This window comes from Lactuca virosa, chromosome 9, assembly GCF_052849685.1.
Source record: "Lactuca virosa cultivar CGN04683 chromosome 9, Lactuca_virosa_CGN04683_v6, whole genome shotgun sequence".
NCBI classification, from domain to species: domain Eukaryota; kingdom Viridiplantae; phylum Streptophyta; class Magnoliopsida; order Asterales; family Asteraceae; genus Lactuca; species Lactuca virosa.
The window spans coordinates 142,758,673-142,780,433 of record NC_136434.1 but is presented as its reverse complement, the minus strand read 5'-3'; the positions used below and the strand labels follow the sequence as shown (position 1 = coordinate 142,780,433).

Here is a 21,761-nt window from a genome sequence, read left to right as displayed (position 1 = left end):
CAAAGTCGCTTGCACGTTGGGCATACTGAGTTGTACGATGTGCGTACTGCCCAAGAACTTAGTACGCTAAGCGTAGTGAAGATGTACATTGGGCGTACGCTTCCTGTGGGTTTTGGGCTTCCGATTGACTTTTGAACCATTTGGGCCCTAATTAATCTTGGGTCTGGATCTATTAGAGTATTGGGCCTTTGAACTTGTTATTGAGCCATAGATGGCATGGTTGGGACTTTTAGGCCTTGTGACCCATTATTGTTTTGGACCTTGGATGTTAGGCCCATTAATAAAGGATAGAGTTTTGGGCCATATTGAAGGAGTTTGGACTTAGGGTTTTGGGCCTATGTCTTGAGTTTGTGATTTAATTCTAACTAGGATAACTTGTGTATCTTCAGTATGATTTCCGGACCAGTAGCCAGGCAATAGTTTTATTAGCAGTCTGAGGTGAGTCTTCTCACCATAACTTCGGATCTAAGGCACCAAGGTCGGTTCAATATCCATTTATGTAGTATGCTAGTTTTTGTATGTTAAATGTTGTGATTGGGTTTAAATATACCCCAGGGCGGGGCACAGTATGATATAACGGGTTGAAATATACCCCAGGGAGGGGCCCACTGTGCCACACCCCCGACCGGCGGCAAAAACACCAGGCGGTGTAACTTCATTATTGTATCACATTTATTAAACATACATTGAACAGTATAAAAATATAACAAAATAGTAAATGTATTATCACTGAAAAATAGATTATAATGATATTTGGAATTACAAAAGTCTAAGCCTTAAACAGTAGGCTACTTAATAAAACTGCATCATTGATCTATAGGTAGTTTTGACTTCACGACTCGACTTCCGGGAGTACAAGCTTCCATTTCTTGTTTCCCTAGGAATACATGTGATTTTAAAAACATTAACATAATGTTGGTGAGTTCACGGGTTGGTATTGTTTGTATCAAAATTACTTCTATACCAAAAGTATGTTTATAAAGAGTGTACTTTTATACAAAAATATGTTCACTGAGAGTGTACTTTTATACCAAAAGTATGTTTGCTATAAGAGTTATTTCTTGACCAATAATGTGTCTCATTAAGTATGTACTTTCTTGACCGAAAGTATTTTTGATACATATGTGCTTCCTTGAGCGAAAGTGTGTTTGTTATGAGTGTACTTTCTTGACCTGTAACACCCTAAGACTGGTATGTCTTGAAACCCTCAAGAAATTGCATTTTACCATAATTGGCCCTTTAAGTACGTTGGGCGTACTTAAGTGTACGCTTAGCATACTAAGCATGGATGGACGCGGAGGAGTTGGGCGTACTATCATGTACACCGGGCGTACGTGTCAGGGGTCCAAAACCCTAATTTTCGGACATGAGACCTATTTAAGAAACCTTAAGTCCCTTGGACTTAACCCTAGAGAGCCTTCACTGCCTTAGAACGTCCTTACACTCCAGAGAAACTTGTGAGTCCATTCTTGAGCTTTAAAGAGTGCATTGTGCCCTTTTAGTGTTCTTTCCAAGAAGAAGAGGTGGATAAACAAGCTCGGAACGAGTTGGTGCTTCAAGAACCTGCATATTAGGCACCTTGCAAATCTACTGGAGGTAAAAAGCTTGGATCTTTCTTCTTTAATCTTTAGATCTAGCTAGGGTTTTCTTCTTTGTCCCGTTTGGTTGGTTTTTTTATGCAACTCCAAAGGATGGAAATGTCAGATCTGAGGTCACTTAGTCCTTTTTCAACATAAAAATAGAGTCTTGATGGGTATCTTGATCTCATGCATGAGTTAAGAGCTGTAAAAAGGTCTTAATGAGAGTGTTGGGAGCATTTGAGACATGAAAAGGCATAAAGTTGCCAACTTTATGCCTTAGGTCGTCTTAATAGGGTTAGATCTGACTTCTGGACGTAAAAGAATTGAGTATTAAGCACTTAATGGAAAAAAGTGCTTAAGCCGTTAGTACGTTGGGTGTAACCCAGTGTACGCTGCGCGTAAGCCTTAGAACCTCAGTACGCTACGCGTACCAGGATGGTACGCTAAGCGTACGCATCACAGTGGAGCCAAATCTGTTTTGGGCCTTTGAGCTTTTGGGCCTCATTTGATTATTGGGCTTGGTGGTATTCTGGTAACTATGGGCTATATCATTCGCTATGGACCATGGACATATTGATTGGGCCTTAATGGGCCAAGTGGCCCATTAAGGATTTTGGACTTGGACTTTGGGCCCAATAGTAAGAGATGGATAACTGGGCCTTATGGAAGGGTTAGGAGTTTGGGTCTCCCTTGATTATTCAAGTCCTAACATTATGTCATATTATTATTCAGCACCGGAGGTTGCAGACTGTTAGGAGAGCAGCTTTTAATTTCAGCAGACAGAGGTGAGTCTCTTCACCATACCAATGGGTCGAACGCACCAAGACCGGCCCATTAATTTTTATGTGTATGCTATTTGGACTATTTGATATGCAATGTGCTAGTTGTTTCTGTGTATTGTGTATGGAAGACCTCGGGGGGTTCCCGAGGCACTTAGGTATAAGACCTTGGAGGGTTTCCGTGGCTTCCTAGGTTAAAGACCCCGGGGGGTTCCCGGGGCATTGGGCTAAGACCATGTGGGGGTTCCCATGGCACCCGGAGTAAGACCCTGGTGGGTTTCCAGGGCTTCCTTATGTGTTGTTTTGCATGGCTTATGTGCTATGTATTGCTGTTTAGCTAGCATGACATGTTGTATGTGTTCTTGTGAGTGGGTATGCTCTGGGGAACTCACTAAGCTTCCAATCTTACCGTTTGTGGATTTGTTTCAGGTACTTCTGAGCCCAAGGGCAAAGGCAAGGCGTGATGGCGCGGCGTGCACTCTATCTCTCTTTTTCACTACTATGTTTTGGGACACTCTGATGAATTAAACAAAGTTGTAATGAATGTGGATTTGGAACAATTATGTTGGAATTTCATGGATTATGCAAGTGTTTTTATTAATTAAACATGAAAAAAAATTACTTGGTAAAAATTGGGTTGTTACATGACCAAAAGTATGTTTTACTGTATATAAGTATTAATTTAACTTATGCAATTGTTTGCTTAAGGCGTGGCTATCATGGTTACAATGAGTTCCCATAATCGAGCTGTTGACTAGTTTTTGCCCCTCACAACGCTTCATCGGACGTCGTAATGTTTAGATAGTTATCACCCGTGACTTGACCGTCGATGGTTGTAGCTAGCAACCGCAGATGGGGGTGTCAGCCTGTATAGATCTATACATAACTCTCCCGCTCACTTAAGATTTAACGATTATGGGCAGGGGTCTTGGCTAAGTATTAAACTTAGATGATGAATATGTCTCATTTAACCACTGTTTGCATAGCCTTAATTGTTGTAGTCTTAACTTTAAGATTTTAAGTTATTAGACCAATCTTTCGTTGTGCAATTATACATATATATATATATATATATATATATATATATATATATATATATATATATATAATTAAACATTTAAGTATCTTTTAAAAATTAAACGTGCAACGTAACGACATTGTATAAAAATTATTCATTCTTAAACACGCAGAGTAACGCATCGTATAATAATTAAAGATATTATACGGGCAGAGTAACGACAATATATATAATAATTAAAGATACTATATGAGCATAGTAGCGTATGATATTTATCAATATTATACGGGCAGAGTAACGACATAGTATAAAAGTAATCCATAATATAAATATTATCCATTTTAAACGGATATAGTAACAACATAGATAAAAACAATGTTTATACTGTAATAATAACGAAATATAATAAATTAACATGTATTCCCCCCCCCCCCCCTAAATTTGATAAAAGATTGAAAAGGGGGCCATGAAAGTCACCCTAGTAGCATGATATATAGAATCTAACTGAAAAATGGTCAGAGGCTCATCGTTGTCAGGCTCGGGAAGGGAACTAGACTTTAGAAAACCAGATAGAATGAAAGTAGAAGGTGTACCGAATGAATGAGCCTTGATTGCTATTTATAGGTTGTTTAGAGCCCTCTCATGTCGTGACACACATATGGTCACGTCGTGAGGTTCCATGAGTCATACTGTAGCCTTACCACGTGTTTTCTAGCCTCGATAAATGTCCTGGAGCATCTTCACGTCGTGAGAATACATGCTCACATCATGAGCTAAGGCAGCTAGGGTTCTACCACGTGGCATACTCTCAGACTGCTACATCTTTGGAAGATCATAGTGTTTGAATGCGAGCTCCATTTTTGACGTTCTTTATATCCACGCGTAGGTAGTTCCGAGTACTACAACTTTATTTTAGATTCCAATTGCTAATTCTTGCTATATTTTAATTTCTTCTTATTATAGAGGCTATAGTGTTAGAATTTATCATAACTTCTTCATGCAAAGTCAAATTAGACGTTCTATTTATTTTTGGAATAGTATGGACTTGTAGTGTTGAATGAAAATTTCATTAAAGATTAAAGTGAATTGATTATAATATGTGTTTGTTATATTTATGGGAATTATCTTTGACCTAAATTTAACTGATGTTACATACTATGATATGTTTGGGTTGAAATATACCCCAGGGCGAGGCCCCAGGGCAGGGGCCCATACTTGTTTTGGGTTGGAATGAACCCTAGGACTGGGCCCATTTGTATGATTGGTATGTGTTATTTTGGGAAAACTCACTAAGCATTAGCTTACGACTTGTATTGTGGTTTTAGGTACTTCCGGTTCTAAGGGGAAGGGCCCGACTTGATGGCGCAACATTCACTATCCACTATTTTCCGCATTCACTGATATTGACACTTTGATGATTTTGTATGATGATGATTATGTATTGGATTTTTGGTATCAAACTTATGGATGTAAACCTTGATTAAAAATGAAAAAAAATTATTTGGATTTTTGGGCTGTTACAGTCGACATATAACAGATAACAAACATATTCAATAGACAGACAATCATGCAGCCATAAATCACAAGTAGTCCTACAGATCTACCGGTGTCACAACCAGGAAATTCTATGTTTTTGTAAACATTAACAAGGACAAAATTGTAACTAAAACTTGAAAGCATGCATGATGTTTATTCAATGACAACAAAATTCCATCAAACACTCTATACAAACACTTCAAATGGTCAACGAAAGATTGGAAACCCTAAAAATCCCGGTTTAAGTCCATTATGGACTAGGATTTCCTTATTGGGCCTAATGGACCAATAAGTTTCCAATTTGACTATTTTGGGCTTAGAACCCTTAAATGGGCTCTAATTGGACCCACTTTCATGAAACTTAACATTTTGAGCCAAAATGGATCTAAAATGAATTGGTTTACCCTAATGGGCCTAGTTGGGTCATAACTAACCAAATTAGCATTAATGGGCCATAAATCCATCCCGTGATTCCATGTTGGGCCGTGAACATTCACAAGGACCCAATGGGCTGAAAAATATACTATTGGGCCTTGCAATCTTGAAATAAGACAATTAATGGCCCAAGCTAACCAACCCTTTTCTTCTAGCCCATGTTCTCGGCCTTACCTCAAAAAAAAAAAAGAGAAATGAGTGATTAACTAATGTTTTGACACATGATTTTTGTTTAGTGGATAATTAGACAATTACTCAACATGTAACCAAGCACTCTCATGTTCCCATGCATCTATCACCTCAAGACTCTCTCCTCTCTCTTTCCCTTTAACTATCGGCCGAGAGCATCAAACATCCACACAAAATTTTACTTTCAAACACATCCAAATCTTTCAAGAACATTCTTACTTGTTTTTAAGATCTTCGAGATTTAGAGCTATTCAAGAAGGTTTACCACCTAAAAGCCATCACTCTTTGGTAAGTTCTTGCATATTCAAGTGTTATAAATCCATTTTTTGCCAAGCAACTCTTTTCTAATCAAGTATGTGTAATCATACTCTTAGAAAGTTCCTAAGTCCGAAAACCACTCCAAGAAGTTTGTTCAAGGCCAAAAACCACACCATCTCCACCATCTTTCCATCAAAACCGAATCCATACCCCAAGGTGAGTTCATACCCCCTTGTTTTCGGTTTTTACTTGTTTTTGGGGGGAGAATACAAGTGTTATGTGTTGATCTATGTGTGTTTGCATGTTATATGTGATTTCTTTGGTTTATGTTGTGATAATGTGTTAATACTTATTATATTTCGAGATCTATAGCTAAAATGTGAAAGATTCATAAATAAAAACATAATAAACAACATACATCATAGATCTAAGAGTCCTTAAGTTTAATAAGTGAAAAACAAAGCCAAAAATCTTTACAAGTGTCATTTTTGCAAAAATAACAAAGATTGGGTTGAAAGTTGATAATTTCCGGTTTTATGAGGGTTATAAAGTATTTATTTATATAAAAGCTGATTTTTATTAAAATAATACTTTTTAAAGGACCAAAAATATAAAATTTTACTTAATGGGCTTATATTTGGGCCTCACGGATTTTTGGGCCCAAACTTGCTAAAATGAAGAGTTTTAAGGACTGAAATTATAAATTCATAAAAGTATGAGTCAAAAACATAATTAAACTATTTCAGGGGCTGAAAATGACCCTTTTTGCTAAATTGGACTAATAATGCAAAGTTTTTAGATTTTGGGCCAAAATTGTAAAACTTACGGCAAATGGGCCAAAAATGTAAATTTTTAGCAAATAAGGGCTGAAAATGTCAAAAGTTGTATTTTGGGCTGAAATTATAATTTAAGATTTTATTTGGGCCGAAAATGCCAAGTTAAATAATCTAATGGACTAAAATGTCATTTTTCATCAAAAAGGACTAAAAGTGTCATTTTGCACCATTAAGGGCTGAAAATGTAAATTTTGTATGAAAAAGGGACTGAAATGGTCAAATAAACATTTTGGGCCAAATATGTAAATTTCTAAATTTCTAAGAATATCGTTATAAACCAACATTGAGTATTTTAACATCGAAAGTAAACACTAAGTGTAAACCAAATTCCATACTACAAGTTATATCGACAAACAGAAAAACGATTCAATGGTTGGGCCTAATATTTCCTACTCGTGCTTATTGGGCCTTCGTGACCCAATTATACGATTGTTGGGCCCAATATAATCAAAACATGTTTATTGGGCCTTGGTGACCCAATTACATGCCCAATGGGCCTTTATCAGCTTTAACATGCTATTGGGCCTTAGTGGCCCATTTGCACTGCTAATATGGCCCTAAACATTCATCATATGCTTAATGGGCTATAACGTGTCCGTAGCATACTCGACAGCCTATAATAACATACATGATTAGTGGGCCACCGTTGTCCTCTTTCATGTCTGTTAGGCTTACTTCATATTCACGTAAACATCATTCGGGTTGTAAAACAAGGTTATTCAATTTCATTGGGATTTAGTGAGAAATAACGGGTGGCACCAATAAGTGTCGGCCGTAACATGTAGTTATAATCAGAGTCTCCTGGAGGGAGAGCGAGAGTTTGTGTATAGATCTATACGGGGGTGACTCCCCCACACCTGAGCTGTTCGCTACAGTTAGACTCGGCCAGTCTAGGGTGACAAAATCTTGATCAAAACCGGCGTTTGGAAAAATGCCAAGACAGGCGAATTAGTCATTATTATGTATGGTTATAACGACTCACATAGAGATCCATTACCATCTAAGTACTCATGAGAAATCATATTCATACACTGTGACGATGCAAAGTGATTTATACAATAATACAAAACTATCATACTATTTAAATTGGAAAACATCGGGTTTTCCGGGGAATGACATTATTCACTTCTACATACAACAACTACAATACAAGGAACAATTATGAAAGGCATTCACTTTTACATGTTTTGAAATCACATACATATACACTTATGGGATCATCACATCTTTTTCGTAAACAGTTTTTGTTACAGAAAATATCGGATTTTCTGGGTTTTACAAACAATACAAACTATTTTTATATCAAACATGCTTATGAACTCACCAACATTATATATATTGACCGTTTTCAAAATAACTTGTATTCTCAGGTAACCGTTAGAATGAAGAATCATCAAGCGTTTTTCTGAAATTTGTTTTGTGCAATGACAATCGTTAAACAATTTATGTTCTGTGATGTTGTAATGTAAACAATGTACTTGATGTGAACAAGGTCAGTTGTAATGTATTAATGCATGGTGATGTTTATGTTATGTTTCATGTATATTCATTGTGATGATATTTCAATTTAAGTCACACGAGCCCTCGGACGTTTCCGCCGTCTGGTTCGGGGGTGTGACAACCGGTCTACGCATATCAACAACTATCATATAATCATACAGATTTATCCTATAATCAGCATATCATAAATCAATATATAACATGATATCAATCCAATGGGCCGACTTTAGTGCCTTCGATCCGTAAGTACAGTGAGGAAAGACTCACCTCACAATCTGAAGAATAGCTGATCAATACTCTGCTCCCAAATACTGGCTCAACCTAAATCCTAAATGTCAAAACATTATCCATTAATAATATTTCCCCCAAAATGCACTTGATCAAACTTGTTCAACGGTTAGAAGTCAAGTCAACACCTAGCTGAGTCAACCCAGCCGAGCCAACCCGACCGAGTCGACCCAGCCGAGTACGTTGGGCGTACTCTTCTGTACGTGGGGCGTACTCGGTGTTTGACCAGCTTACGGGGCGCTGACCGCGTATGCGCAGTGTACCACCTGGTACGCGTAGCGTACGCGCCGGTTCAGCCCTTCCTATTAAGAGCTTAATACTCAAAATCTTCACGTCCACAGTCACATCCAAAGCCAAAATACTCTCAAGAGTCATAAAGTTTCCAACTTTATGACTTTGCATGTTCATTAAGTGCTTAAAACCCAAAATCTCAACATCTTAATGCATTAAGACCTTCTATAGCATGTATGGAGCAAAACAAACCATCAAGACCACATTTTAATGAGTTAAGACCCCTCCTAAGGTCTGAAAGGACGACTTATTGGGTCAAGAACATGCCATGCTCAATAATCACCATATTCGGGACAAAAAGTGTCTTAAAGGAAAAACTGTCTAGATCTACAAGATGGAGTGATCAAGTTGTGAACTTTATACCTCCTGGAGGTTGCTAACAAGAAGATAATCCCATATCCAAGATGCTTCCAAGCTCCAAACTCTTCTCCCCACCTTCTTCTTCTTCTTCAAGCACACCTCCAAAACATTCTAATGTTCTCAAAATACACTCTTCTCATTTAGGGTTTGCTTGGGGTCGGTTTTCACAGAAGGAGGCTGAAGAAGTAATGAGAAATGAGGCTATAATGGGGTTTATATATGGACCAAACCCTAAAAATTAGGGTTTTCACTTTCTTCACGGACGCCCCGCGTACGAGGTGTACGCCCAGCGTATTAGGGCACGCCCTAGTACGCCTAGCGTACACAACGTACACTCGATGTACAAATCCTGGTCAAGATTACTATATTGCCACTATGGGCCAATCTAGCAACCTTCTTCAAACCCAAGGGTCAAACTGCAAATTATCCAAACATAGGGTTAAGATTGAAATTACCTTGTCATCAAGATGTTCCAACAACAAAATCCAACAACAACATATTAACAAAAATCAAGCAAGAACATAGCAAATTTTGGAGTTCAATCATAAGATAGAGCAATAAAAACAAAAGAAATCAGTAGCAAAAACAAACTCAACAACACAAACAAAGTGAAGAAATATTTTTGGAGTTCAAACACAAGATAACAGGTTTTAGGGCTTGAAAATATCAATTGCACAAAAATCAATCCACCAAGCACAAGAACACAACAAGAACAAAGAAAAATCGATCATAAAGATGCTTGAAAAAACCGACCATAAAGTTGCTTGAAAAAATCGACCATAAGAACACAACAATAAAACTTACCGGCGAAGGGGGAGGCGACGAAGGCGGAGGTGGAGCGGCGTTGCCTGAGGTCCGATGGCAAGCTGAGAATTGGCGCTAAGAAGTAGAGAAAGAGAGAACGTTGCTCGATGGGAGAAGAGGGGGAAGAAAAAAGAAGCAGACGTTTCTTTGGGGCTAAGGGTATCATATGGAAAATTTTCATCTAGACTTCTGAACATATCTGACCGTTCAAGACACATTTCTTTTATGTCTGATCGATTAAGAGGTTAAAAAAGTTTCAACCGAACAATCTGACTCTGACCGATCCAAAGCGAGCATCTGTGGATGATTAAAGGCCAAAACAAAAACCCCTAAATAGAAAAGTAAAGGGCGATACTTTTCACCGAGTACATCTAAGGGGACCTAAACTCCGAGTACATCTAAGGGGACCTAAACTGTAACATTTATAGTTTGTCCCCGAGTACCAACCAAACTCCTCTTTTTATAAACCCAAAGCTATTGTCCTGCCGCCGTCAAGAGCAAAACCCTCAGTTCATCAACAATGTCGCAGTCATTGGAGCTTTTGCTTATTCAGTTCTTGATGCCCGACAATGATGCACGGCGGCAAGCGGAGGACCAAATTAAGAGGCTGGCTAAGGATCCACAGGTGGTTCCGGCACTCGTTCACCACCTACGAACGGCGAAGACGCCCAATGTCCGACAGCTTGCCGCCGTTCTCCTTCGCAAGAAGATCACTGGTCATTGGGCTAAACTCTCCCCTCAGCTTCGCCAGCTTGTCAAACAATCTCTTATTGAAAGCATCACTATGGAGCACAGGTTCGGAATTGCCATTGTTAATTACTGTTTATGTTATGTCAAGCTATTTCAATCTGTAGAATTTATTGTGAATGTTTCTGTGACGATTCTAATTGTAATTTAATTACTCCAGTGGTCCCAAATCAGATTTTTTTTCGTGAGATTGAAGAAATCTTCTATCCTTTTGAGGTGGAAATCACCAAACATCTCAAAACATTACGTTTGAGTAGTTTTATAGAAAGTGAAACATTTGTTTAAAGAACACGCATCAATTATGTTTCTTCTTCATTTGTGTCTTATGCATTCTGATCACCTTATAGTTCTTCTTCTTCATTTTGTGCCCCTTATTATTATCTAATTAACAAAGTAAGACCAATTTTGCCTGATGGATGTCTTCTACTGTCAGTCCACCTGTGAGGAGAGCTAGTGCAAACGTGGTGAGTATCATTGCAAAGTATGCCATCCCTGGTGGAGAATGGCCAGATTTGCTTCCATTTTTGTTCCAGTGCAGCCAGAGTGCGCAAGAAGATCATAGAGAGGTGCTTTACCTTTTTTGATTTTGTATCTTAATTTTGTTTTAGGAATACCAATGTACACACATACATGTACTATAAGCATCATATGATTCATATCCACAGGTTCATGTACTTTTTCAGCAATTCTTTCTTTTTCTATGATGCCAGGTGGCATTGATATTGTTCAGCTCCTTAACAGAGACAATTGGTGATTCTTTTCGACCATATTTTGCTGATTTACAAGCACTTCTACTCAAGTGCCTACAAGATGAGACTAGTAATAATGTTAGAGTGGCTGCCCTCAAGTAATGTTCTATGTCATTATCTCTCCTTTTAAATTTGGTTTTTAAGAAACAGATATAATGCTGACATCATCTTGAACAGGGCTGTTGGCTCTTTTATTGAGTTCACTCATGATGCATCTGAAGTGGTAAGTCTATTTGTTCCCTGGAGGGTAATATTGTAATTATTCTACTTGTTCTAAACCTACATCCTTATCATATTCACACAGATTAAATTTCGCGAATTTATCCCAAGCATATTAAATGTTTCAAGACAATGCCTTGCATCTGGTGATGAAGATGTTGCAATAATTGCTTTTGAGATATTTGATGAACTGATTGAATCTCCAGCACCTCTTCTTGGTGACTCAGTCAAAGCCATAGTCCAATTCTCTCTTGAAGTTTGCTCAAGTCCAAATTTGGACTCCAGCACACGCCATCAGGTTAGCAGTGCAAAAGACGTGAATGCCCTCAAATCATTTCATGACTTCCTGTTAACATAATTCATGTTTCAGGCTATTCAAATCATTTCATGGCTTGCAAAGTTCAAATCCAGTTCCCTCAAGAAACACAAGCTAATCGCCCCAATCCTTCAAATCATGTGCCCACTGCTTACAGAGTCCACCAATAGCGAAGAAGACGATGATGACCTGGCGCCAGATCGTGCTGCTGCAGAAGTTCTTGACACCTTGTCATTAAAGTTACCAAAACATGTTTTTCCAGGCGTCTTTGAATTTGCTAGTTTGAGTAGTCAAAGTGTTGACCCGAAGTTTCGTGAAGCTTCAGTCACAGTTTTGGGTGTTGTTTCAGAGGGGTGTTTGGAGTTAATGAAAGAGAAACTTGGACCAATTTTGCAAATTGTGTTAGGGGCTTTAAGAGACCCTGAACAGGTTGTAAGAGGAGCTTCCTCTTTTGCATTAGGTCAATTTGCAGAGTATTTGCAGCCTGAGATTATTTCACATTATGAAAGTGTTCTTCCTTGCATTCTAAACGCCTTAGAAGATTCTTCTGATGAAGTCAAGGTAAATAGATATTATTACAAAGTCTTTATCTTCACATGTTAATGAAATTCAATTCTATTTTTTTCAGGAGAAATCATACTACGCATTAGCTGCATTTTGTGAGAACATGGGTGAAGAAATTCTTCCATTTCTTGATTCTTTAATGGGAAAACTATTTGCTGCATTGCAAACCAGTCAGCGAATGTTACAGGAAACATGCATGGTAAAAACACAATCTTTATATATTTATATTATAAATGATTTGAATTTGATAGCATTAATGAGCTTCTAGAACTTTCCTTTTCCTTTCTACAGTCTGCAATTGGTTCAGTTGCATCTGCTTCAGAGCAAGCATTTCTTCCATATGCTGAACAAGTTTTGGAACTCATGAAATCTTTCATGGTGCTTACAAATGATGAAGATCTTCGTTCAAGAGCAAGAGCTACAGAGCTTGTAGGAATAGTTGCCATGGTTGTGGGAAGGGCAAGAATGGAACCGATTTTACCTCCTTTCATTGAAGCCGCAATTACCGTAATACCCCTCTCTTTATAGTTTATCTCCATCTAAATCTTTATATTTTCAATTGTTTTTGAGTTTGACTAGTAACTAAATATAAACTTAGGGGTATGGGCTGGAATACAGTGAACTTCGTGAGTATACTCATGGATTCTTCAGCAATGTAGCAGAAATCTTGGAGGATGGAATGATTCAGGTATTTGAAAAAAAAATTAAAAAATTTGTGAGTGTGCATGTGTGACATAACTTTATATCATAAAAAAACAGTATCTTCCACATGTTGTTCCTTTGGCGTTTTCTTCATGCAATCTTGATGATGGATCTGCTGTTGATATTGATGATTCTGATGAAGATGAAAATGTGAATGGATTTGGTGGAGTTTCATCTGATGATGAAACTCATGATGAACCAAGAGTGAGAAATATCAGTATAAGAACTGGTGTTTTGGATGAAAAGGCTGCTGCAACTCAAGCTCTTGGTTTATTTGCCTTACATACAAAGAGTGCTTATGCCCCGTATCCTTTGGATTTATAGTTTTGTAAATTTTATTTATAAACCAACTTAACTGTAGCCTGTAGTTTCTTTAATAAAATTCAAGATATTTGGAAGAATCATTGAGGATTCTGGTGAAGCATTCTAGTTATTTTCATGAAGATGTTCGACTTCAAGCCATCACTGGCTTAAAACGTAAGTTCCAACATCCATAATTACATATTTAGATTAATATTGTTATATACACATAAAAATACAAAATATAGGAATGTTTTTGGTTGTATACATTGTTCTTTCCAGATCTAATGTTTAGTTGGTTTTGAATGGCAGATATTCTGACAGCTGCTCATGCAGTCTTCCAAGGTCATAGTGTAAGTATTTTCTTGTCCATTTTTTCTTTTACAGATTTTTTGTAGTTGTTTTTTGGTATTTTGTTTGTTCATGGAAGATAAATCTTTTGTGTTTTTTTTTTCAGGATGGAGCATCAAAGGCAAAAGAAATTCTTGGTGAGTAGTCGACTTATCAGTGGCAAAAAATTAACCATATGACTTTTGGAATCTCAAGATTTTGACTCTGTTCTTTGATCTTTTCACAATTTTATAAAATTCAGATACAGTGATGACTATTTATATCAAGACAATGAACGAAGATGATGACAAAGAAGTTGTTGCTCAAGCTTGCATGAGTGTAGCAGACATGATCAAGGATTTTGGATATGTTACTGTCGAACCATGTATGGAAATTTTTAGTTTTTTTTTTATATGAAACATGTTAATGTCTTTTAATTAATTTTTCTTTTATTATGAAAACTAACTTGTTAAATGTTCTCATCAGACATGCCTCGGATTGTAGAGTCAACTCTGGTCTTACTTAAACAGGAATCAGTTTGTCAACAAATAGAATCAGATAGTGATGTTGATGATGATGATACTAGCCATGATGAAGTGCTTATGGATGCTGTTTCAGATCTTCTTCCTGCATTTGCTAAAGCCATGGGGTCCCACTTTGCACCAATCTTTTCCACTCTTTTTGAGCCTTTAATGAAATTCGCTGTGAGCTTTCTTATATGTATCTATTTAGTATATACACATGACGAGGGTATTTTAGTCATTTAAATTGTTGTCTTACAGAAAGGATCACGACCATCACAAGATCGGACAATGGTGGTTGCATGCCTTGCTGAAGTTGCTCAGGATATGGGTGCTCCAATTGCTGCCTATGTCGATGTACTTTCTTGTCATTTTACATATTTTTCAAATTCCATGTTTATCAGTTTTCGTTTTTTTGAATATTTCATTTCATGTTTCAGACCATAATGCCCTTGGTACTTAAAGAATTAGGTTCATCAGATGCAACTAATAGGAGAAACGCTGCATTCTGTGTTGGGGAGTTGTGCAAAAATGGTGGTGTCACCAGTCTCAAGTATTTATTCTTCTACTTTCTTCATACATAAATGATGTTTAAACAATATTTTGTAATGATTTATTTTATTTCTCTCTTATGAATAAATCAGATACTTTGGTGATGTGTTGAGAGGCCTTTATCCATTATTTGGAGAATCAGAGCCAGATGATGCAGTAAGAGACAATGCTGCTGGAGCTGTTGCAAGAATGATTATGGCACATCAGGATTCCATCCCATTAAACCAGGTTCATATATATAAATATAAATAATAAATAATAAACAAAACAAATAAATGAAATTAACTTGTATTTATTTATTTAAATATTTCTAGGTACTCCCTGTTTTTGTCAAGGTTCTTCCTTTAAAAGAAGACCATGAAGAATCCATGCCTGTTTACAGCTGCATTTGCAGCCTTGTTCTAACATCAAACCCACAGGTAGTAATGAACTATTTGTTTATGGTTTAGCCCCTGAACTATTGTTTATACCAATTTGGCCACTAAAGTTTTGTTCTATTGTAAATAGATTGCTCCTTTAGTTCCGGATCTGGTTAATGTTTTTGCACAAGTGGCTTTATCTCCAGTTGAAACTCCAGAAGTCAAAGCTCAAATAGGAAGGGCTTTTGCTCATTTATTATCAATATATGGTCAACAAATGCAGCCTCTGTTGAGTAATCTTTCACCTACACATGCCAATGCTTTGGCTGCCATTGCACCAAAGAGTTGACCCAAGAGTTGACCGTAATTAAGTGCAAGTTCATGTCCAATTTGGCATCTTGTGGAATATTCTTTTTTTGAAAGTTTTCAGCTTGCTAGAAACACCAGCATTTTTCACTCAGGTATAATTTACTTTCATTTCAATGGAATTAACAGTTTCATTCCTTTATTAATTATTGTATGTATGATATGGTGGATGCAGGTTTTTGGTTTGACTTGGTCAACCAGAATGTCTCCAGTTTTCCCTAATGGAGGTGCATGGTTTTCTTGTTCCAGTTTTGATGTGTGGTATTATTTATTATTTTCTGTTGATTTATTTATAAGTTGGTTGTGTTGATATAGTGAAGATACAATTCTGGTTCATCTCATTGGAGAGATGTGTATTTAAGTGATGGGTTTTAGGGTTTGGTTTATTTTATATAAAGTGTGACAAAAGGTTTGGTCAAGTCACATTTTCTTGTATTATTTCACATCTTTTTACGGTTTTCATTATGATTTAGTGAATTGTGATTCTATCTTGCATTGCAAACCTAGCTTTTGTAGGCCGAATAAAGCTATAAGTTGATAACCTTTTTTTAGTGTTTGGCAAAATGACTAAAAAAAAGCTTCCTAGAGATGTTGGACAATTATAAGTTATAAAGAGTTTTGATATATTAGGGATGAATAACTTATCAAAAATGATTTATCTTTGGTTCCACATCGCTGTTTAAAAAAAATAGTCTATCAAAATACTCATTTTAACTTATATTGGTGTGGAATTGATAATAAGTTGAACAATTTATTTTTTAAGCTTAGCCAAACACCCTATCAAACTTTTAAATCTTCAAACTAGAGTTTCTAATTTTTCTAAAATACTCTTAATCCATAAACCTAAGCTATTCCTAAAAACTCCGAATCTACAAATCTAATCCACCATACGACACTTTAAGAAACGAGGATTAACACCTAATAAAAGCCCTTTGGTTAGAGTTTGCTAATTTATTTATGAATTTCGAATTTGATTATGTCACCAATTTCAAACTTATTAATGAGTTTTTCAAACCTGTTCTTTGTGTTAGATACTATTTAAATGATACCAAATCGTATTTTGCATTGAAATGCTATGGTTATCCAACTTATTTTTTTTTTCTGTTATCCAAAAGTTAACTCAAGCACATCGACAACAATGTAGTTTATTCTTGATTCTTTAAAGTGGGAGCAGTGAGCAATCAGCAATAAGCCAAAACACAAATAGAAAGAATGGTCGCGCTATTATCCTCTGTTAGCCACGCGATTTCTAACGCCACCACTTCCACACTCCATCGCCGGAGCGTCAACCAAACGCACTCTTCCCGGCTTCTGTTGTCCTTTCAGCTGTCGGCGTTCGGTTCTCGTGATTCACACAACGATGCGGTTTGCATCCGTAGTCGGAAGCCACTCTCACCAACTACCTATTCTTCCAACCTCGCACCCGTCGCCGCAATACCTTTCGACCTCTCTCCTCCTCCGATTGACCACGACCTTTATGTAAGCAGATATGCATCACAAGTGTGTAGCTTCAAGTTTTCTGTTTTGTAACAATTTTTATGCTGTGTAGAAGTGTTCGATTAACAATCTATTGATGATATCTGAGATTCATTTCGTGTTATTATGTGTTAAGTGTAGTACTAATCATCCGAAAATTCATTTTTAAAGTTTAGGTTATTCAATTTGACCGACTGTTGTAGTGATTTACTGCTTTCCTTAATTTACTTCTTCAAGTGCTGAGGTTGTATGCTTAATGCTTACTTATAAATGATCTTAAGTAGTCTGTAAGATCATTTATAAGTATAATTTTAACAGCCAATATGACATTTGCTTCATCCATGTCTTTCTTATTAGATTTAGAACACCGAAATGTCTTTAGTTTATGCACAATACTTTGATTAGCACCTAATGTAAATATGTCATCGACATTTAACCAGATAATTATACACTATTATATTAATCATACATAATGTTCCTTCAACTTTAAGCCAATAAAAATTGAATTATTTGGTTCTTGTAGGATGACATGGCTATAGCAGGGGCAAAAGTGTCAGAAGATTGGATTATTGAAACATTCAATAACGATGAAGAGGCGCTAGATGCAGTTGACAATGGCACTGTGGTGGGTACTAACAGGTGCTTTATGCTTGTCATTGTTAATCTTCTTGTATCCTTCACATTATAATGTTTTATACATTTTTCAGAGTAATTTTACTTTTTTCCATTGTTTGCAGGTTGTTGATCTTTCCCATTATGGTAGAATAAGAGGTAAACTTTCTATACATATTTTTATAATCTCTCAGAATTAATTATGTAGTATTCGAATTTCCAAATTTCTATTGATACACAGTGAGTGGAGAAGATCGCATACCATTTCTTCACAACCAAAGTACAGCAAATTTTGAAGCACTCTCTGAAGGAGGGGTAAGTCAGTCTTTTGTTACTTTGTCTAATCTTGGTGTTGATTATTTTAAAACTGAATCGTGTAGGGATGTGACACTGTCTTTGTTACTCCAACTGCTAGAACAATTGACATTGCACAAGCATGGATCATGGTAATTTTATTAATCCCAAAAATGTCGTATTACTTGATTAAAAAAGTTGTTTTTATAAATCTTACAAGTGTTTCTATTTTACAGAAAACAGCAGTTACACTAGTTGTATCACCATCAACAAGTAAAAGTATCAGTGAAATGTTAAAAAAGTAAGTTTTTTGACACATTTTATAACAGAATGTAACCAACTCCCACTGTAACTAACTTTTTTGATAGTTAATACATAATCAACTTTCTTGAATTATTGCTTTGTATATAAAATTTAGGTACATATTTTTTGCTGACAAGGTTGAAATTCAAGACATTAGTAACAAGACTTGCTTATTTGCATTAATTGGACCAAAAAGCAATCAAGTATGGCTTCCATGAACTTCAACTTTTTTGTTTTTATTTTTTTAATTGCATTATTTATCTTCTGAAAGTGCAATGATTTTAATAATTCTGTATATGGTATTTTGACAGGTAATGGTGGATTTGAATCTTGGTGATCTTATTGGACAACCTTATGGCTCACATAAGCATTACAATGTAAGTTATTTCTGTATGCAGTTTTATCAAAGTAATAACAATTATTATTTTGCTAAAATTGGTGACTATTTAGTTGGAGAATTTATTTAAAAAGTTTAAAATTCCAGGTCAGCGGTAATCCAGTAACTGTGGCAGTGGGAAGTGTGATCTCTGAAGAAGGTTTCTCACTGATGATGTCACCATCAGCTGCAGGAATGATTTGGAAAACTCTTTTAAGTCACAATGCAACTCCAATGGGTTCAAATGCATTCGAAACATATCGAATTCTTCAAGGTCAAATAAAAAAAATAGCAACTTACTTTCATAATTAAAAAAATAAATTAAAAGTACAATGCTATAATTGGATAGATTTCTCAAATGTACAGGAAGGCCAACACCTGGTAATGAGCTTACCGATGAGTTTAATGTTCTGGAGGCTGGTCTTTGGAATGCAGTGTCCTTAAACAAAGGTAATAAATATTTTATATTTTTTCTTTTAATATTTTATTAAAACAAAAAGTAAAAAGTAAAAAGTAAAAAGTAAAAAATCGTATCAGGTTGTTACAAAGGGCAAGAAACCATATCCAGATTAATCACATACGATGGCATAAAACAGAAGTTATGGGGCATTCAACTTTCATCCCCAGTGAAACCCGGTACTCCAGTTACAGTTGAAGGAAAGAAGGTATAATATAATTTTTTTTAATTAAAAACTAAAAATAAAGAAACCAAGATATGTTATAATACGTTTTTTTGTAGGTAGGAAAGTTGACAAGTTATACGGATGGAAAAGGGGGAAATGAGTATTTTGGTTTAGGGTATATCAAGAGAAAAGCTGCTTCAAAAGGGGACACAGTTGTTGTTGGAGATGATGTTTTTGGGACAGTTGTGGAAGTTCCTTATCTTGCACGACAGCAGCCATTGGCGTTGAGTTCAAAATCTTAGTATGGATTAAAAAAAAAACAGTGTTTGTTCATAAACACTTTATCCAATCCTTAACTTCCTAACATCCTTAACTGGAAAGCTATAATTTTTCGTATACTGACTTTTAACTTCTATTATCTATGAATCAGAACCATATCATTTATACAATTGAGAATCGTATGATGACTTTATCAATGTAAATTCTGAAACATAAGTGAAGAAGGAAACCTAGATATACAACTATTTGAGTTAAGACACTAGGTGTCACTTAACTCAAAAACTATTCATTTTAAAAAGACAATATGTGTAAATATACTGTAGTCTATACCTTACATTCAAAGCTAAACCTGTAATAAACTTGGGAAAATGACACTGTAGCACATGAAAGTTTTGGTATTTGTCAAATTTGGTCGCTAAAGTTTTTTTTGGTACATTAGACCACTAAACTCCATTTTCACCTTTTAATTACACCATTATTCAAAAAAATTAGACGGTGTACAGGTTTCGATACTTATGTGGCTGGGTGATGTGGCCAATAAGCTTATTTGTAACACGTATGTGGGATATTGATGTGTCGAAGAAGCTGACTTGTCCAACAACCCTTATTAATTGAAACCCTGAATCGGACCATTATTCAAATGTTACTTACCCTTTTGTGAAAAGTCAAATCCTCTCCACTGACTCTTGCCATCCTCAAGAACAATGTCTTCCAACTCGTCCACTTCAAGGAATCAGCTACAAGTGACTCGTGTTCAAGTGCGAGAAGGGGTAAAGCTTTGCGATTGCAACGTTCCGACTAAAGAATGAATGTGTTGGAAGATAGCAAACCATGTGAGGGGTTTCTGGAATTGTTAAATCAGTTTGGTAGGTCCCGATAATCCCGATCATGCTACCTTCGTATTTTAGGGTTTGACTGTGGTGAAAAGCCGATCATGCTAGATTTGTATTTTGAAAAAAACCCTAATTTTATTTTCTTCTTGAGGAATCTTTGTGATCGTGAATCAAACCCATTTCATTAATACATTAAAGACAACTGATTTCCTTAATCTTTATTTACTATCTAAATCAAAGCATTTTCATTTTTTAATGGATTGGCTATTTACAGACTAGGCTCAAGAAATGTAACTTCTTTGAATGGAAAGACGATGAACAGGAACAAGGGCGCTACAAAAACCTTCTATATTCTTTGAAGCAAAAACTGGATGCTAAAAAGGATTTATCTGAGATGAACAATTTGAGGACAAGGATTGCTGAAGTTGAGTTCTTGCTGTCACAAGAGAAGTGTAAGGTGGCAAAGAGTGAGAAAGATGTTTCTGATTCAAGGAAGGCAATAGGCAGATACAAGATGATAGTTGCATTGTTGTTTGTTGGCTTGGTATTTTGTGTTTTGATGTTAGGGAGTGATTGTAGTTAGTTAGGGGGTTGGTGTAAGCTTTTGTATGTTTTTGTAAAGGCATACTAGAAAACTCAGTAATGATTGGCATTTTGTATGTTTGGAAGCTGCTTTTAGTTAGAATTTGGGGGTGTCAACCTTGGTGTGTTGATGTTGTAAGCTGGTAAGTCCCTAATGAAAGGGCATTTTATAACTGTTGTAAAGCCAAATTGAAAGTCCCAATTGTACGACATTTTGTATAATCAGATGTTGGAAATGTTTATGTTATTGAAACATGCATGGCTTGTTTTCCTTTTATTATATATAATTAAATTGGTTGCAGTGCATGGTATTATATTGGGAATAAAGTAGAAAGTGGTCCATGTGAAAGTACACTATGTATGGGGACCATTTTCAGTTAATACTCAGTGGATGTTTTTATAATGGAAAAATGGGACCTTTCAAGCCATTAAGAACCATATCCAGGACCATATAACACATTCACATGCATGCACATTATTCCAAAATTTTCCATGCATAAATATACAAAGCCATTTGTCGTAAAGACCACCTTTATCACATTCACATGCATGCACAAAATACCCTTTTATGTCATGACTTTACTTAAAAAGACAACATACTTTCATAAGTGACCAAAATACCCTTTTATGTCATGAGTTTACTTAAAAAGCAACATAGTTTCATAAATGACCAAAATACCCTTTTATGTCATGAGTTTACTTAAAAAGGCAACATACATTCATAAGTGACCAAAATATCCTTTTATGTCATGAGTTTACTTAAAAAAGGCAACATACATTCATA

General features: G+C 36.1%; 2 protein-coding genes across 2 annotated transcripts; both read left to right on the top strand.

Moving 5' to 3' along the window:
- Nucleotides 1–10,319: 10,319 nt before the first annotated feature.
- LOC145137051 (ARM repeat superfamily protein) lies at nucleotides 10,320–16,087 on the top strand. The gene is made up of 21 exons (XM_079071197.1): nucleotides 10,320–10,669; nucleotides 11,055–11,187; nucleotides 11,332–11,468; nucleotides 11,548–11,593; nucleotides 11,675–11,887; nucleotides 11,960–12,466; nucleotides 12,534–12,668; nucleotides 12,761–12,976; nucleotides 13,068–13,157; nucleotides 13,229–13,476; nucleotides 13,560–13,648; nucleotides 13,784–13,824; nucleotides 13,929–13,959; nucleotides 14,064–14,186; nucleotides 14,288–14,505; nucleotides 14,584–14,679; nucleotides 14,763–14,875; nucleotides 14,967–15,102; nucleotides 15,189–15,293; nucleotides 15,382–15,694; nucleotides 15,775–16,087. The coding sequence occupies exons 1-20, from the start codon at nucleotides 10,395–10,397 to the stop codon at nucleotides 15,580–15,582; spliced, it is 3,153 nt and encodes a 1,050-aa protein (XP_078927323.1). The 5' UTR covers nucleotides 10,320–10,394; the 3' UTR covers nucleotides 15,583–15,694; nucleotides 15,775–16,087.
- A 617-nt stretch (nucleotides 16,088–16,704) lies between these two features.
- Nucleotides 16,705–19,732, top strand: LOC145138843 (Glycine cleavage T-protein family). The gene is made up of 12 exons (XM_079072856.1): nucleotides 16,705–17,078; nucleotides 17,599–17,700; nucleotides 17,813–17,846; nucleotides 17,929–18,002; nucleotides 18,068–18,133; nucleotides 18,218–18,282; nucleotides 18,400–18,487; nucleotides 18,596–18,661; nucleotides 18,769–18,934; nucleotides 19,027–19,110; nucleotides 19,198–19,325; nucleotides 19,400–19,732. The coding sequence occupies exons 1-12, from the start codon at nucleotides 16,812–16,814 to the stop codon at nucleotides 19,583–19,585; spliced, it is 1,326 nt and encodes a 441-aa protein (XP_078928982.1). The 5' UTR covers nucleotides 16,705–16,811; the 3' UTR covers nucleotides 19,586–19,732.
- Nucleotides 19,733–21,761: the final 2,029 nt, after the last annotated feature.

Excerpts from the sequence above, each read along its gene's own strand:
- LOC145137051 (XM_079071197.1), top strand. The coding sequence starts at position 10,395 with ATGTCGCAGTCATTGGAGCTTTTGCTTATTCAGTTCTTGATGCCCGAC. Across the intron at positions 12,977-13,067 it reads TCATTGAAGCCGCAATTACC|GGGTATGGGCTGGAATACAG; the intron begins GTAATACCCCTC and ends ATATAAACTTAG. Across the intron at positions 13,649-13,783 it reads AGCCATCACTGGCTTAAAAC|ATATTCTGACAGCTGCTCAT; the intron begins GTAAGTTCCAAC and ends TTTGAATGGCAG.
- LOC145138843 (XM_079072856.1), top strand. The coding sequence starts at position 16,812 with ATGGTCGCGCTATTATCCTCTGTTAGCCACGCGATTTCTAACGCCACC. Across the intron at positions 17,847-17,928 it reads CCATTATGGTAGAATAAGAG|TGAGTGGAGAAGATCGCATA; the intron begins GTAAACTTTCTA and ends ATTGATACACAG. Across the intron at positions 18,488-18,595 it reads TTGGACCAAAAAGCAATCAA|GTAATGGTGGATTTGAATCT; the intron begins GTATGGCTTCCA and ends GTATTTTGACAG.